General features: G+C 39.9%; 1 protein-coding gene across 4 annotated transcripts in view; it reads left to right on the top strand.

The window, feature by feature from the left end:
- Positions 1-14,379, top strand: part of dst (dystonin) — a 338,403-nt gene that overhangs the window by 24,898 nt on the left and 299,126 nt on the right. For 2 of the 4 annotated variants that reach the window (XM_079842869.1, XM_079842867.1), the window contains exon 1: positions 2,976-3,114. In XM_079842869.1, coding sequence (XP_079698995.1) covers positions 3,027-3,114 — 88 coding nt within the window. In that variant the 5' untranslated portion in view covers positions 2,976-3,026. Of the gene's footprint in view, positions 1-391; positions 606-2,808; positions 3,115-14,379 lie in introns of those variants that run through there. The other 2 variants (XM_079842865.1, XM_079842868.1) reach the window with 2 other exon arrangements.

The raw sequence follows: 14,379 nt of genomic DNA, 5'->3' as shown, positions 1-14,379 counted from the left end.
TTCTAGTCTGCGCGTGTCAGTGGATGGTGACGCTGTAGCTGCGCGTTCTCTCTCTCTCCGTCTCTCTCTGGGGGATTTCGCACCGTTTAATGCTTTGGATCAAACCGGGCGACGCGAGACGGAATACCGTCACAAGGGTGTGGTTCTATCCAAAATGACATCGCCGTATGCGAACGGCAAGTGGAAGTAGGATTTGCCCATCATTCAGAGATGCACACCGCGGTGAGTGTCCTGCTGGAGGAGCCACATGCAAATCATCCCGCTCGGGGTTTTGTTTTATTGTTGTGATCTCAGTCTATTGTGATCGCAGTGATGGTGAGGTTACGCGCACCGCGTTGGCTTTATTCGCCGAACGCGCGATTGATTGCTTGTCTATTGTCTCTCCACACAGAGCTCCGGGTCTGGGAACGCGTCCCTGCGCTGCTCCATGTCTTCCTCGGCGGATTTCTCAGATGATGAAGACTACAGTGTGAAATCTGGGTCGGTGTCGCCGGCACCGGGGGACACGTTACCGTGGAATTTACCCAGACATGAGCGCTCGAAGCGGAAGATCCAGGGAGGATCCGTGCTGGATCCAGCCGAGAGAGCTGTGCTCAGGATCGCGGGTAGGAAACCAAAACATCCCACTTTTACTGCTCACATAAACATCCCATAATCATCCATGCATTATGACGGGGCCTGTTGTCATTTACTATAGTCAGAGCTCCAGACACACATGGGTTACTGTATTAAAGTTTAGCTGGTGGTGCGGATCGCGCGTTATGCGTCTCCCCTGATGCTGTAAATGATTATTATGGTCCTCATAAGCCCCGAGAGCAGCAGCGCAGGCGTTCCTCTGATGGAGCCGCTGGAGCCGGGGTTGTTTTGGGAAGCTCGAGGCTGTCAGATGAATCAGCGGATCTGTGCCGTGACGCTTCCCAGCGCTGGAATGAGAGGACGCGCGCTCCTGTTGGGCTCATGGCCATACGCGCTTACTAATGAAGTTTCTAAAAGAGGTTTTTTTTCGCAGAGATGAAGAATTTTACGATATCCCTAAAGATCCTCTAGCGAGAGGCTCTTAAAAAAACCAGAGGAACATTTGAATAATCGAAAAACCTTTCCTGGAATGTAAAGATTCTTCATGGAAACATCAGAGCCAATAAAGAACTATCTATCTATCTATCTATCTATCTATCTATCTATCTATCTATCTATCTATCTATCTATCTATCTATCTATCTATCTATCTATCTATCTATCTATCTATCTATCTATCTATCTATCTATCTATCTATCTATCTGTAGTTTAATCTATCTATCTATCTATCTATCTATCTATCTATCTATCTATCTATCTATCTATCTATCTATCTATCTATCTATCTATCTATCCATCCATCCATCCATCCATCCATCCATCCATCCATCCATCCATCCATCCATCCATCCATCCATCCATCCATCCATCCATCCATCCATCCATCTATCTATCTATCTATCTATCTATCTATCTATCTATCTATCTATCTATCTATCTTTATCCATCTGCCTATCTATCTATCTATCTATCTATCTATCTATCTATCTATCTATCTATCTATCTATCTATCTATCTATCTGTCTGTCTGTCTGTCTGTCTGTCTGTCTGTCTGTCTGTCTGTCTGTCTGTCTGTCTGTCTGTCTGTCTGTCTGTCTGTCTGTCTGTCTGTCTGTCTGTCCGTCCGTCCGTCCGTCCGTCCGTCCGTCCGTCCGTCCGTCCGTCCGTCCGTCCGTCCATCCATCCATCCATCCATCCATCCATCCATCCATCCATCCATCCATCCATCTATCTATCTATCTATCTATCTATCTATCTATCTATCTATATCCGCCTGCCTATCTATCTATCTATCTATCTATCTATCTATCTATCTATCTATCTATCTATCTATCTATCTATCTATCTATCTATCTATCTATCTATCTATCTATCTATCTATCTATCTATCTATCTATCTATCTATCTATCTATCATCTCTCCATCCAACTTTAGTTCTATCTATCCATCTGTAGTTCTATCTATCCATCTGTAGTTCTATCTATCTGTCTATCTGTCTATCTATCTATCTATCTATCTATCTATCTATCTATCTATCTATCTATCTATCTATCTATCTATCTATCTATCTATCTATCTATCTATCTATCTATCTATCTATCTATCTATCTATCTATCTATCTATCTCCGTCTGTCTATCTATCTATCTATCTATCTATCTATCTATCTATCTATCTATCTATCTATCTATCTATCTATCTATCTATCTATCTATCTATCTATCTATCTATCTATCTATCTATCTATCTATCTATCTATCTATCTATCTATCTATCTATCAAAGAAAACCTCAATAGCGTATATACAAACAGTTTATGGTTTGGTATTTCTATGAGATGGTTTTATAGAACAATAACTATATAGACAGATAACAAGAGATGCATTGTGAAATAGAAAGAAAGCTGCATGTCATCAGTGTTAGAACAGCTCAGAATGGTCGGGTTGTAAATGTCAGTAGTTGAGTGGCATCAGGGCAGGAATCTTCTGCTTCTAGGACCTTGGAGAGCACGTGCACGCGCACAGACACATGGCAGCCAGCGAGCACGAAAATAGAGGATGACTGTGCATGACACATTATGTATGTAGTCGCTCATGATATATATATATATAGCGTTCCGGATGAGCGCTGAGCACTCATGCACAGTGTCAAGAAGAGCAGGGCTGTTCAAATGAGCATGCAAAACGTCATCTGATAATAAAATTAAACGTGTTAGTGTTGCCAAGCGCCCGCTGGCTCTTGATGACAATCACACCGATAACCGCAGCCCGTCCTCTCACGGGCGCACGGCTGAGATTTACGGCTGAGGCGGCAGAGGAAGTCCCGCTCATTGGCCGGTTTGTGGATGTGGGAGGGCGACAGGGGCGTCGCCGGTCACGCAGCAGCGCTGCTCGGTCAGTCAGTCGGGCAGGGCTTCAGTTCGGTAAATGACCAGCCTCAACCGCTCCGGTAATGGCCCGTTACGGAGCGGCTCCGTATATGCTCGCGGACGAATTGGAGTATCTCCAGGCGTACGAGGATGTGCTCGAGAAATACAAAGGTAAAGATTGCATTCGGTTTGGGTGGAATTCTGCTTAATAACCGGGAGCGGCAGCGCGAGGGTTAACGGAACATCAGCGGGATACGTTAATTCATTGTTTACAGTGTAGCTGACACAATATAACACGACACATGTCTGTCTGATTATCTGTCTGTTACAAACATTGCTCTGTCTGTGTGTTCAGATGGATTGCATTAGATTTAAGTAAGACTACAATACGGTTAAACTAACATCTGCCATACACGATTTATTAAAAGTTTATCAAAATACTGTTCATGTCAACTCAGGTTCGTTAAATAAAGCAGATTTTGAATTTAATAATGCATTATTTAATATTGAAATTAACTTTAGATTAATAAATGCAGATTAATTACACTTTATTTGGTAGCACTTTATTTTACAGTGTCCTTGTTACATAGACTTACCATAGTAAATTATGCATAATTACATGCAACTAACCCTATAGTAAATAGTACATGTAGTTAATTAATATTACTCAGTCCTTAAATATATAATTAAACTGTAGCAATGACACCGTACAATAAGTAGTAACCCTATTGTAAGGTGTTACAGTGTAATTATGCATTTAAGTTCTAAGTTTACTACATGTACTATAGGGTTAGTTGCATGTATTTATGCATAATTTACTATGGTAACTACATGCAACATGTATCAAGGACACTAAAATAGTGTATATTTGTCAAACATAGTTCATTAATGTGAACAAATGGAGTCTTCATAGTAAAGTGCTACTGATTTTTGTAATCGAAGCCCATGATTGATCAGCGTGTCGGGTTGTCTTGTCCATCGTGGCCGCTCTAAAAGCATCGCCCTCATGCTTTTACAATGCCATTTGGATCATTAGTCCTGGCTTGGGGATGTTTTTCTCTTCTCTGCATCATCCGGTCGAGCTCTGGAGCGTTTCTGAGGAGATATACAAATGCACTCGAGCTCAGAAACACGTGTTTATTTAGAGGGTTGAGGGCTCAGGTGAAGCCGATCGCTGTTGTTTTTGGTGGTTTGTGGCTTAAGAAGAGCAGCAGAAAATCTTTCAGCTGTTGAGTATCATAAGCTCACAGTCAGCTGTGTGTGTGTGTGTGTGTGTGTGTGAGACACTGCTGCAGTCATATGATTAAGGGTCATTGATTCTGCGAGTTTTGCTTTTCTGGAGGCAATACGCTTGACAAATAATCTTTATTATCTTAGATTTGTTTGTTTTCTACAGTGCATGCTAGACTTTTTCTGTACATATGGAAACCATGGTGACAAAACACCCAAACGTTCCTGATTTTCTGGAATCTGTCTCGCTAGGTGATGTCTTGTTAAAAGTCCCTTTGTTTTGGCTATCAGGAGTGTTTGACTAGAGGCCAGAGGTTATCAGAACTAGTTTATTGGTCATCCTTAAAGGAACACGCCACTTTAAAAAAAAAAAAATAGGCTCATTTTCCAGCTCTCCTAGAGTTAAACAGTTGAGTTTGACTGTTTTTGAATCCATTTAGCCGATTTCTGGGTCTGGCGGTAGCACTTTTAGCATAGCTTAGCATAGATCATTGAATCTGATTAGACCGTTAGCATCTCGCTCAAAAATGACCGTAGTTTCGATAGAAGAGTTTCGATATTTTTCCTATTTAAAACTCGACTCTTCTGTAGTTACATCGTGTACTAAGACCGACGGAAAATGAAAAGTTGTGATTTTCTAGGCCGATATGGCAGGAACCATATAATAATCAAGAGCTGTGAGCCGCCCCATGAGTATTACGCAATTATATTACTAGGGCTGCCACTAACGACTCGATTAATATCGACTCATTTATCACAAATAATTTTCAACAATTTTACTTAAAAACATTTAATTTAACGTGCACCGTTGGCCTTCAGTAGTGTACTATAAAAAAGTATAAATGTAAACAAGCCCTTGACAAAAAGTAAAACTAAAAGAGTAAAAATGTAAAGGTACAAATTTGTAAACCAACATAACAAAAAATAGAGAATATCAGTAAATACTTTTTATATAGAATAGTGTTGTCACGATACCAAAATTATGACTTCAATACAATACCAGAATAAAATACCTCAATACCGATACTGAGTCGATACTAGGGCTGTGCGATATTGAAGAAACATGCGATATGCGATATCCTTGTCAAATAATACGATATTCGATATGCAATATTGCTTTAAGTGTGTAAAATCTATTTCTTTCCCCAACCGAATCTTTCACTTAAAGCATAACCGACTGTGTTTACATGAATACTCATCAAGACATAACTGTGTGTATTTGACAGTTCGAGTGTGTAACAAGACACGAAAAAAAGAACGGCTTGTGTGCACGTTTTGGTGTGTGTGTGTCAGACAGCGCGAGACTTCAAGGAGTTATTTTTCGCAAGTTATTGCGTTTAATAACTCTTTTTAACGTCAAGCAAGTCACATAAGTATCAGTCGTGTGCTCAGTCTATTCTCTGCTATATGTGTCGACCTAAAACGTACACTTTTCACAATGTTGAAGTAGCCTATTACAATCATTCAGATATTGCGTGCCCTTGCGATATGTACAATTGCGATATTTCGATATATTGCGCAGCCATAGTCGATACCATGGCGGAAAACTGTAAAAGTAATTGAATAATAAGTCAGAAGTAACTATTCATTGTTTTATCATTGTTTTAGGGTTAAAAAACCCTAAAAACTCACTTGTCCGGCATGTTCCTGCCCTGCTTCACACAGAATATGAGGTCCGGCCCTTTAAGAGCTGCACGGACCAAAGTCATTGCAACACCCGATTTCTCATTCAACTCTGTATACATTCACTAAAGACATATCCGACTGCGTTTACCCGAATACTCGCCAGGGCGTACATTTGTACATATTTTTTACCATTCAAACCCAATAATCCGCAAAACTGGCGTCGCGATCTGTCCTAGATATTACGGAGCGCTTGAAAATAGTCCCATTGCTCTCTGTGTGAGCCGGTTGTCACGTTGGTTATGTTGATGTAGGTTAGCCTATTTTCAGGCGCTGTGTAATATCACTGCGCCGCTGCACTCATGGGACGGCTCACAGCTCTTGATTATTACGCAGGAATGAGTGAATAGTTCCTGCCATATCGGTCAAGAAAATCACAACTTCTCATTTTCCGTCGGTCTTAGTACACGATGTGACTACAGAAGAGTCGAGTTTTAAATAGGAAAAATATCGAAACTCTTTGGTCATTTTTGAGCGAGATGCTAACGGTCTAATCAGATTCAATGATCTATGCTAAGCTATGCTGAAAGTGCTACCGCCAGGAGATCGGCTGAATGGATTCGAAAATGATAAAACTCAACTGTTTAACTCTAGAGGAGACGGAAAATGATCTTCAAAAAATAGTGGCGTGTTCCTTTAACAAGCCTGGCTGCTAAGCAGAGGCAGAAAATATTGCGGTATGAAAAATTAATATTTCACCTTTTTGACGCTATTCAGTGTAGCATTTATTTGCAAATGTGATTGGTGAGTTGAATATGATTTTTGAATTGATTGCAGTTTGAATTGATTCACAAAAATGAAGTTTATTCTCACATCGTGAGTCATTACACAAATGATTTATTGTGTGATTATTGAATACACGGCTCTGCGCTGGTGCATCATGTGCTTTAGTTCATGTTATAGGTTGTCACTGAAGTATGTGTTTCCTGAAAGGAATCGTTTATGAACTAATCTTTTTGCTTTACGAAGGAATATGAAGTCTCAACACATAATTGTTTGCTGTAATGCTTTTGTGGTGACATCAGTTGTGATTTTCATGACAAAATCATCAGTTACAAGAACTTATAAACTTGAGATAAATGCATTTCATGTGAATTAAATATGGTATTTTATACTTTGTTAAGGCATCAATGACACACACGTTGAATCCCGTTTTAGCTCTTCCAGTAACAATGACTTGTACACCATGTGATCAAGGCTTCAGACACGCTGGAAACTGTGATGCTCTGAATATCCTTCCTCTAGAATCATCACCAGAAAAGTTCATTACAGCTTCATTTATTCAATGTCAAAGCCATGAAGGTTCATGTTCTTCTCCACTCCTCTTGTCAGTGGTCTATTCATGCAGATTGCCGTTCTCTAGAGAGTGGGAACCCCTGACAATGATAAAATTGATGTTTGGTGGAAACATTCCTGTAAGTGACGTCCAGCTCAGTAGAGCTATACAGTAACACTGCTGGAGCTGTTCTCAGAACAAAAGATGTTCACATGCACGGTCTGGCGCTAAATGTCTCTCTTTAGCCCTATTGTGAAATGCATGCTGAATGTATGTTGTGTGTAGGAAGGGCTCTGTGTTGGGGAGCTGCATTGATTGTCAAGCTTCAAGTTGTTCATAAAAACTACAGTCAGTGTACAGTTTATAAGTCGGGAGAGAGGAACAACATATTTTAAATATATCAACATACACTATATTGACCAAAGTTTTGAGACGCCTGCCTTTAGATTCTTAATCTGTAGGGTTTAATATGGAGTCGACCCTCCCTTTGCAGCTCTAACAGCTTCAGCTCTTCAGGCTTTCCTCAAGGTTTAGGAGTGTGTTTATGGGGATTCTTCTAGAAGCGCATTTGTGAGGTCAGGCACTGATGTTGGACGAGAAGGCCTGGCTCTCAGTCTCCGCTCTAATTCATCCCAACGCTGTTCTATCGGGTTGAGGTCAGGACTCTGTGCAGGCCAATCAAGTTACTACCAAATTCAAACACATCAAACACCAAACTCGCTCATCCGTGTCTTTATGGAGCGACGCTTTGTGCACTGGTCAGTCATGTTGGGACTAGACATGTGCCGGTAAACGGTAATACAATATACCGCAATAATGAACATGCCCAATATTGTTATCGTGGGCACTTCAAAATACCGTGAATAATTATTTATTACAAATTATTCCGATTTTTAGAATTAATTTTAAGAATACTTTACCCATCAACCGTTTAAAATGAAAAACACGTCAAAGAGGAACGCGCACTGATGTAAATAGACCGTGCATGAGCCGAGCACATGGCGGAATGAGGAGACTCGCTGAAGTGCACATTCATTCTTCGACAGCAGAGGGCGCTGACGGAACAGCAGAAATGCAGCCGTTTCTCCAGTAATCACATAACCTAATACATAATACATAATACTTAAAGACTTAAGGCTATTCATTTTCAAACTTGCATTTTATATTTTAATCTGGACTAAATTACATGCCCTTGAATATGTTCTGACTGTTGTTCAATCACACACTTTACAAGGCTCCAGTATTTAACATTAGTTCCTTCATTAACAAACTGACAATGAAAAATACTTCTAAAGAATGAATTAATCTTAGTTAAATGTACATTTCAGCATACCTATTGTTCTTTATAATTCTTTTGCACTTTAATCTGTTTTAAATATTTGTTTACTTTATACATTTTTGTGTATTGCTTTATTGTATTTAAATGTTTGGTTCTTTTGTTATAAGAAAGTGATTTAACCTGTTGTAGTATGACAACACTTTTTTTGCAACTTATTTCAATATCGTGATAATACCGTATACCGTGATAAAAGCTTCAGCAATTAATCGCAACATGAAAATTTGATACCGGCACATGCCTAGTTGGGACAGGAAGGGGCCGTCCCCAAACTGTTCCCACAAAGTTGGGAGCATGAAATTGTCCAAAATGTCTTGGTGAAGCATTAAGAGTTCCTTTCACTGGAACCAACCCCTGAAAAACAACCCCACATCATAATCCCCCACTCCACCAAACTTTACACTTGGCACAATGCAGTCAGGCAAGTCCCGTTCTCCTGGAAACAGCCAAACCCAGACTCGTCCATGGGATTGGCAGACAGAGAAGCTGATTGGTCACTCAGAGAACACGTCTCCACTACTCTAGAGTCCAGTGGCGGCGCGCTTTACCCCACTGCATCCCACGCTTTTCATTGCACTTGGTGATGTAAGGCTTGGATGAGCTTCTCGGCCATGGAAACCCATTCCCTGAAGCTCTACACACTGTTCTTGAGCTCATCTAAAGGCCACAGAAGTTTGGAGGTCTGGAGCTCTTGACTCTGCAGAAAGTTGGCGACCCTCAGCATGCGCTGACCCCGCTCTGTGATTTCACTTCGTGGCTCAGTTGCTGTGGTTCCGAACACTTTGTTATAACACCACTAACAGTTGAGCGTGGAATATTTAGTAGTGAAGAAATTTCATGAATGGACTTATTGCACAGGTGGAAACCGATCACGGTATCACGCTTGAGTTCTCTGAGCTCTATGCTAATAGGGCGGAGTCTGTCAGCAGTTGTGGGCGGAGTCTAAGTGTATGTGACGTCACTGCACACAATCTGCAAACGGCTTATTCTGAAACACTGCTTATGGTTTATGGGGATTGTGGAGTGGGTGGATTTTTACCATTGTAGGGTGGTTGTGTATACACATATCTTTAAACACCATGCAAAAGTGTATTTTGCAAATGGTCAAAACACCATTTATTAGAATTTTGTGATAAAACGGACATCATTTGAAAGCTGAGGCTTTGTTTATTATCAGAAGTAACAAGCACTGCCAACCCTGAACCCTGATCAGAGGGTCGAATAGAGCTGCTTTAACGTCACTGTTTTCTGTGTGTTATTATTGCATTAACTTTAACAGCCCTCAATTCACCCTTCGCCGCACTTTTGATTGACAGGTGATCTGACCAATCACATCGCAGAATCTGCCGGTTTGTCCGACAAAGCAGTCAGAAGAGTTAGTAGACTAACGTCGGTGGACTTGAACTTGGAAAACGCGGTTGAAACAACATTTCTTTTAGTGTTCATTCATGTTTATTTCGTGCTTATCAATGAACTAGAAGGAAGAGATGATCGGTTCACGAGCAGCTTGAGGCGCTACAGCGATCACCACACATTAAAGAGCCACAAAACGCTATTTATTGTTTACATTTCTTAAAAAATGACAATTTCAAAGTTGAGACTTTGTTTCAAATCAAAGGGAACTTGCTCTGTCCTGTCTGTCGGCGTGTTGTCAGCGTCCTCTTTGCTCCGCGATGTGTTTGCTCTACATAAGAACGTGTGTGTGTGTGTGGTGTGAGAGCGCATGGCTTGTCGGACATAGCAACAGTAACTAAAGGGGGCGGGTCTTTGCGAACGGTCAATAGACCCTTTTCACATTTCTGGGTTTCTCAGAGCGGAAGTCGTCATAGTTGGGTTAAATATTTTAGCTGTGAATGTGAATATTTTTTTGTGTGCCCATTTGCTCACATAGCAAAAGAAAAACGCCATAGTAGTGATTTCACAACTTTCAAAAAGAGGGAAAAAATAGAGTGAGATTGATAACGGCAGTGAAAAGAGAGAAATATGCAAATTTTTACCATCACTCCCATAGACGCTATTACTAAACACCCTCACAGCAGCGGTAACTTTTTTATTGTAATTTGATGCAAAAGTAATAAAATACAAAGTATTAGTGTTATAAATGTACATACATATATATTTAAAAAAATGAAAATACAAAAAACGTTGCAGGATTTACGATATTGATGACCGTTAAAACGCGTCATCAGAGTGTGTGAAAAGGGTGTATTCAACACGAGAGAGATGTTCTGCACACACAGTGTGAGTTTCAGTCGGACACGTTCTTCGCCCCCTTTTGATTGACAGGATATAATCGGCCCTGATCATTGGCTGTCTTTCAACAATCGTGAAAATAATCTCTTTAATTGGCCGAAACCGATTATTGGCGGATACAGCGGTGCGTCGCTAATTATTCTCATAATGCATGTTATGTTTTCATTATTGCAGTAATGATTTATTTATTGTATACATTTGTTATATAAAATGCAGAAGTAAATCACTTATCACAGGGCTCCAGACTAAATTTTTTCACTAGGAGCACAGTGGCCCCCAACTGAAGATTTTAGGGGCACAACCAGAAATTTTAGGGGCGCACACCGCAAATCAACATGCTAACCAAATCTACTAATTTCCACTGTATTACTGATAGGGATCGGTATCGTTAAGGTTTTAATGGTATTACTACTCTTACCGATACTGCTTATCGATCCGGTACTTTAACAGTATTCTTACCGGTTCTTTTTATTATACTTTATTTATTTTATTTTTATGAAAAAAAAAAACATAATTAAGAACATAATTAACATGGCTTTATAATCTGAAAAGTAAAATATCTATAGCAAAAGAAACCGCAAAGTTTGAACAAAAATATAAAACATCTATGTGTAAATGGACCAGTGTGCAGGCATTCGGAAGGTCTGCTAACATTAATATTACAGTAAAGAACAAACCTACAAAGAAATCTAATAAAGTAATGAAATGTAAAATAACACTGCATAGTTTTCACTGTATAAATTGATAGATTAATGCTTATAAAAGCTAAAGTTATTAATTCAAGAGATGTGAATATTTTCTATTTGCCTTTTGTTCGATTCGAATGAATGGCTCAATCGTCAGCAGGTTTATTAGACGCTGCCCCTTTAAGACCGATCGAATGTAGAATTAATAATATCATATTCTCCTATTTCTCCAAACTATTTACGCCCATTTAAGATATAAACTGTTTAAGTAACTACTCTCCAATCCGGTCATTTTGACACCGGCTATTTGTTGTTTATTTGATGGTTTAGACGCGCACACGAAGCCTAAAATATAAAGTGCAAGTCGGTCCATTTCGCAGCACACACACATAAGCCGCCTTGAAGTTGGAAACAGCGTCTCTTGCGCGGATTATTGTGCATTTAATAGCTCTTTATTATCAAACACATCCCGCAGTTTAGCAACAGTAGAGACTGCAGTTTACAACTATCACTGAATCTGACGTTTACTTTAGGTTTAGGGAGAAATGACGGCGCAGCTGTGAAGGGAAGGATGAGCTCGACGAACACGGAATAGTTTTACCTCATACCATCTTTTTATAATTCTTGGAAGCCAAAATCGAAAATAAAATTAGATTAATATCACAGCACATCCCTAAAGTTTAAGCAGACTAAACTTTTGTGTAGTTCTCTTGGCCATCGTCACTCATTAAAGCTGACTTGTGGTGTTGTTCGCTGTAGCTCACGTGAGAGAGCGAGAGCTCGCTTTCTCTCTCTTTCTCTCTCTTCTGGACTGCGAATGGCAAAAATGCATCACGGACAAATGGTTTAATATTATCTCATATAGAAACGGCTGGCAAAGATAGAATTTGCCAGACATAACGTCTATCAATTATAATTAGTAAGTGTATTTTCTTAATTTCTCCAGTACCGACAGCAGGCAAATTTACTAGTCGCACATGTGCGACTGGATGTAAAATTCAGTCGCACACTCTCAAATTTTAGTCGCAAAATGCGACCATTTAGTCGCACTCTGGAGCCCTGTATCAGGCACTTAAACATTCAATGGTTGATTTGAAGTTTAGTGTCCAGTTACTTTGTGGAATTTAGTTTTGGTTTGGAGATTAGTAGCGCTGGTACAATACCTGGCTAATTGGGTATTAAAGGTTCTTCTCGGTGTTCTTGTAAACCAGAGGTGTTTCGTCAAAGATGAGATTTCATCGGTTCCTTTCAAAACGTCTTAATCTTATACCCAAACGCGCACGTTTAAATAGGCCTGTAAATTTGAGACTTGGATCCTGCTTCGGGCTCAATCACGATCGCTCAGGCCTGCAAATGTACTAACCAGGTGATCAGAAGTTGCATAAGCCTTTGTCTTTTTAAACATTGTGTGCCTAAGAAAGCTCAAGATGTACTCAGGAGTGGGTGCGTCTCGCAGTTTTCTTTTGAGCCTGGCCGAGTCTCCTTTCTGCTAAGATAAGAAGCTCTTTCATTCATTTCTAAAGATACTACAGAACCAACACGATTTACATCATGACACTGTGGACGGCTTTTGTAAGGCTTTTGTGATTTATGTGATCGAGTGGGTAAATAGCAGAGAAGAAAAGCAACCAAGGGAATTTGAAATATTAGCCCTTTCTGGTGATTGCATGTTATTTTGTCTCGGTAAACCATCATTATGATGCTTTGAGCATTGCAGAAAACCTGGAATTCCTGGAGAACTCACAGAAGAGCCAGTGGTTTTTGTCTTTAGCTGTAGTATCCCGTCACACTGTAGTAAAATACAAGGCCACGATATATTTAGTTCATACGCTCAGACGTTTTGCAGTTAACCAGGTCAGATGGTTTTAATATGTGTGCCGTCATATATTGCTACTTTCATGCACAGCTTTCTCAGGTTTCTCGACTTGCTGCAGGGCAGTTTTGTGGTGGTCAAGGGTGTCGTGTTTCAGCACACCTGCAGACGTTATGTGTTAAACGCCTCTCTGAGACACAACAGTGTCCGAAACCTGAAAAAGACATCAAGGCACGTCTGAATCCAGTGTTGCGTAACGCCCCGTCTACGAAGGTGCCTTCATCTGGTTGATTTTTGAAGGCAGCATAGATGTATTCCTGGCTATGTTTGATATTTTTTTCTTTTTTTCTTATTTCATTTTTGGAATCGATTTAACTTCTGGAATCTGATATTTAAAGGGCTACTTCAGCGATTTAGCATTAAAGGGTTAGTTCACCCAAAAATGAAAATTCTGTCATTAATGACTTACCCTCATGTTGTTCGACACCCGTCAGACCTCCGTTCATCTTCAGAACACAAATGAAGATATTTTAGTGTAAATCTGATGACTCTGAAAGGCCTCCATTGGCTCAATGCACTTTACACTCTCAAGACCCTTAAAAGACACTAAAGACGTCGTTACAAAGTCCATCTCACTACAGTGGTTCTACAATAACTTTATGGAGTGACGAGAATAGTTTTTGTGCGCAAAAAAACCCTAAATAACGACTTATATAGTGATGACGATTTCAAAACACGGCCTCATGAAGCATGAAAAAAAGAACGGCTTGTGCGCACGTTTCGGTGTGTGTGTTAGACAGCACGAGACTGCAAGGAGTTATTTTTCGCAAGTTATTGCGTTTAATAACTCTTTTTAATATCAAGCAAGTCACATAAGTATCAGTCGTGTGCTCAGTTTATTCTCTGCTATATGCATCAACCTAAAACGTACACTTTTCACAATGTTGAAGTAGCCTATTAAAATCATTCAGATATTGCGTGCCCTTGCGATATGCATATTGCGATATGTACATTTGCGATATTTCGATAATTTCGATATATTGCGCAGCCCTAAAACTGATGTGAGAATCATTGAGCCTTCTTATTCACATAAAACAATACACAGTTTTTCTTCACAAAGCCAGTATGCGAGGAGGCGTGATATCTAATGAATAATAAT

Source organism: Gobio gobio, assembly GCF_949357685.1.
Source record: "Gobio gobio genome assembly, chromosome: 18".
Classification (NCBI taxonomy): Eukaryota; Metazoa; Chordata; class Actinopteri; order Cypriniformes; family Gobionidae; genus Gobio; species Gobio gobio.
Note: the sequence above shows the minus strand (reverse complement) of the source record. Positions and strands in the feature narration are given on the sequence as shown.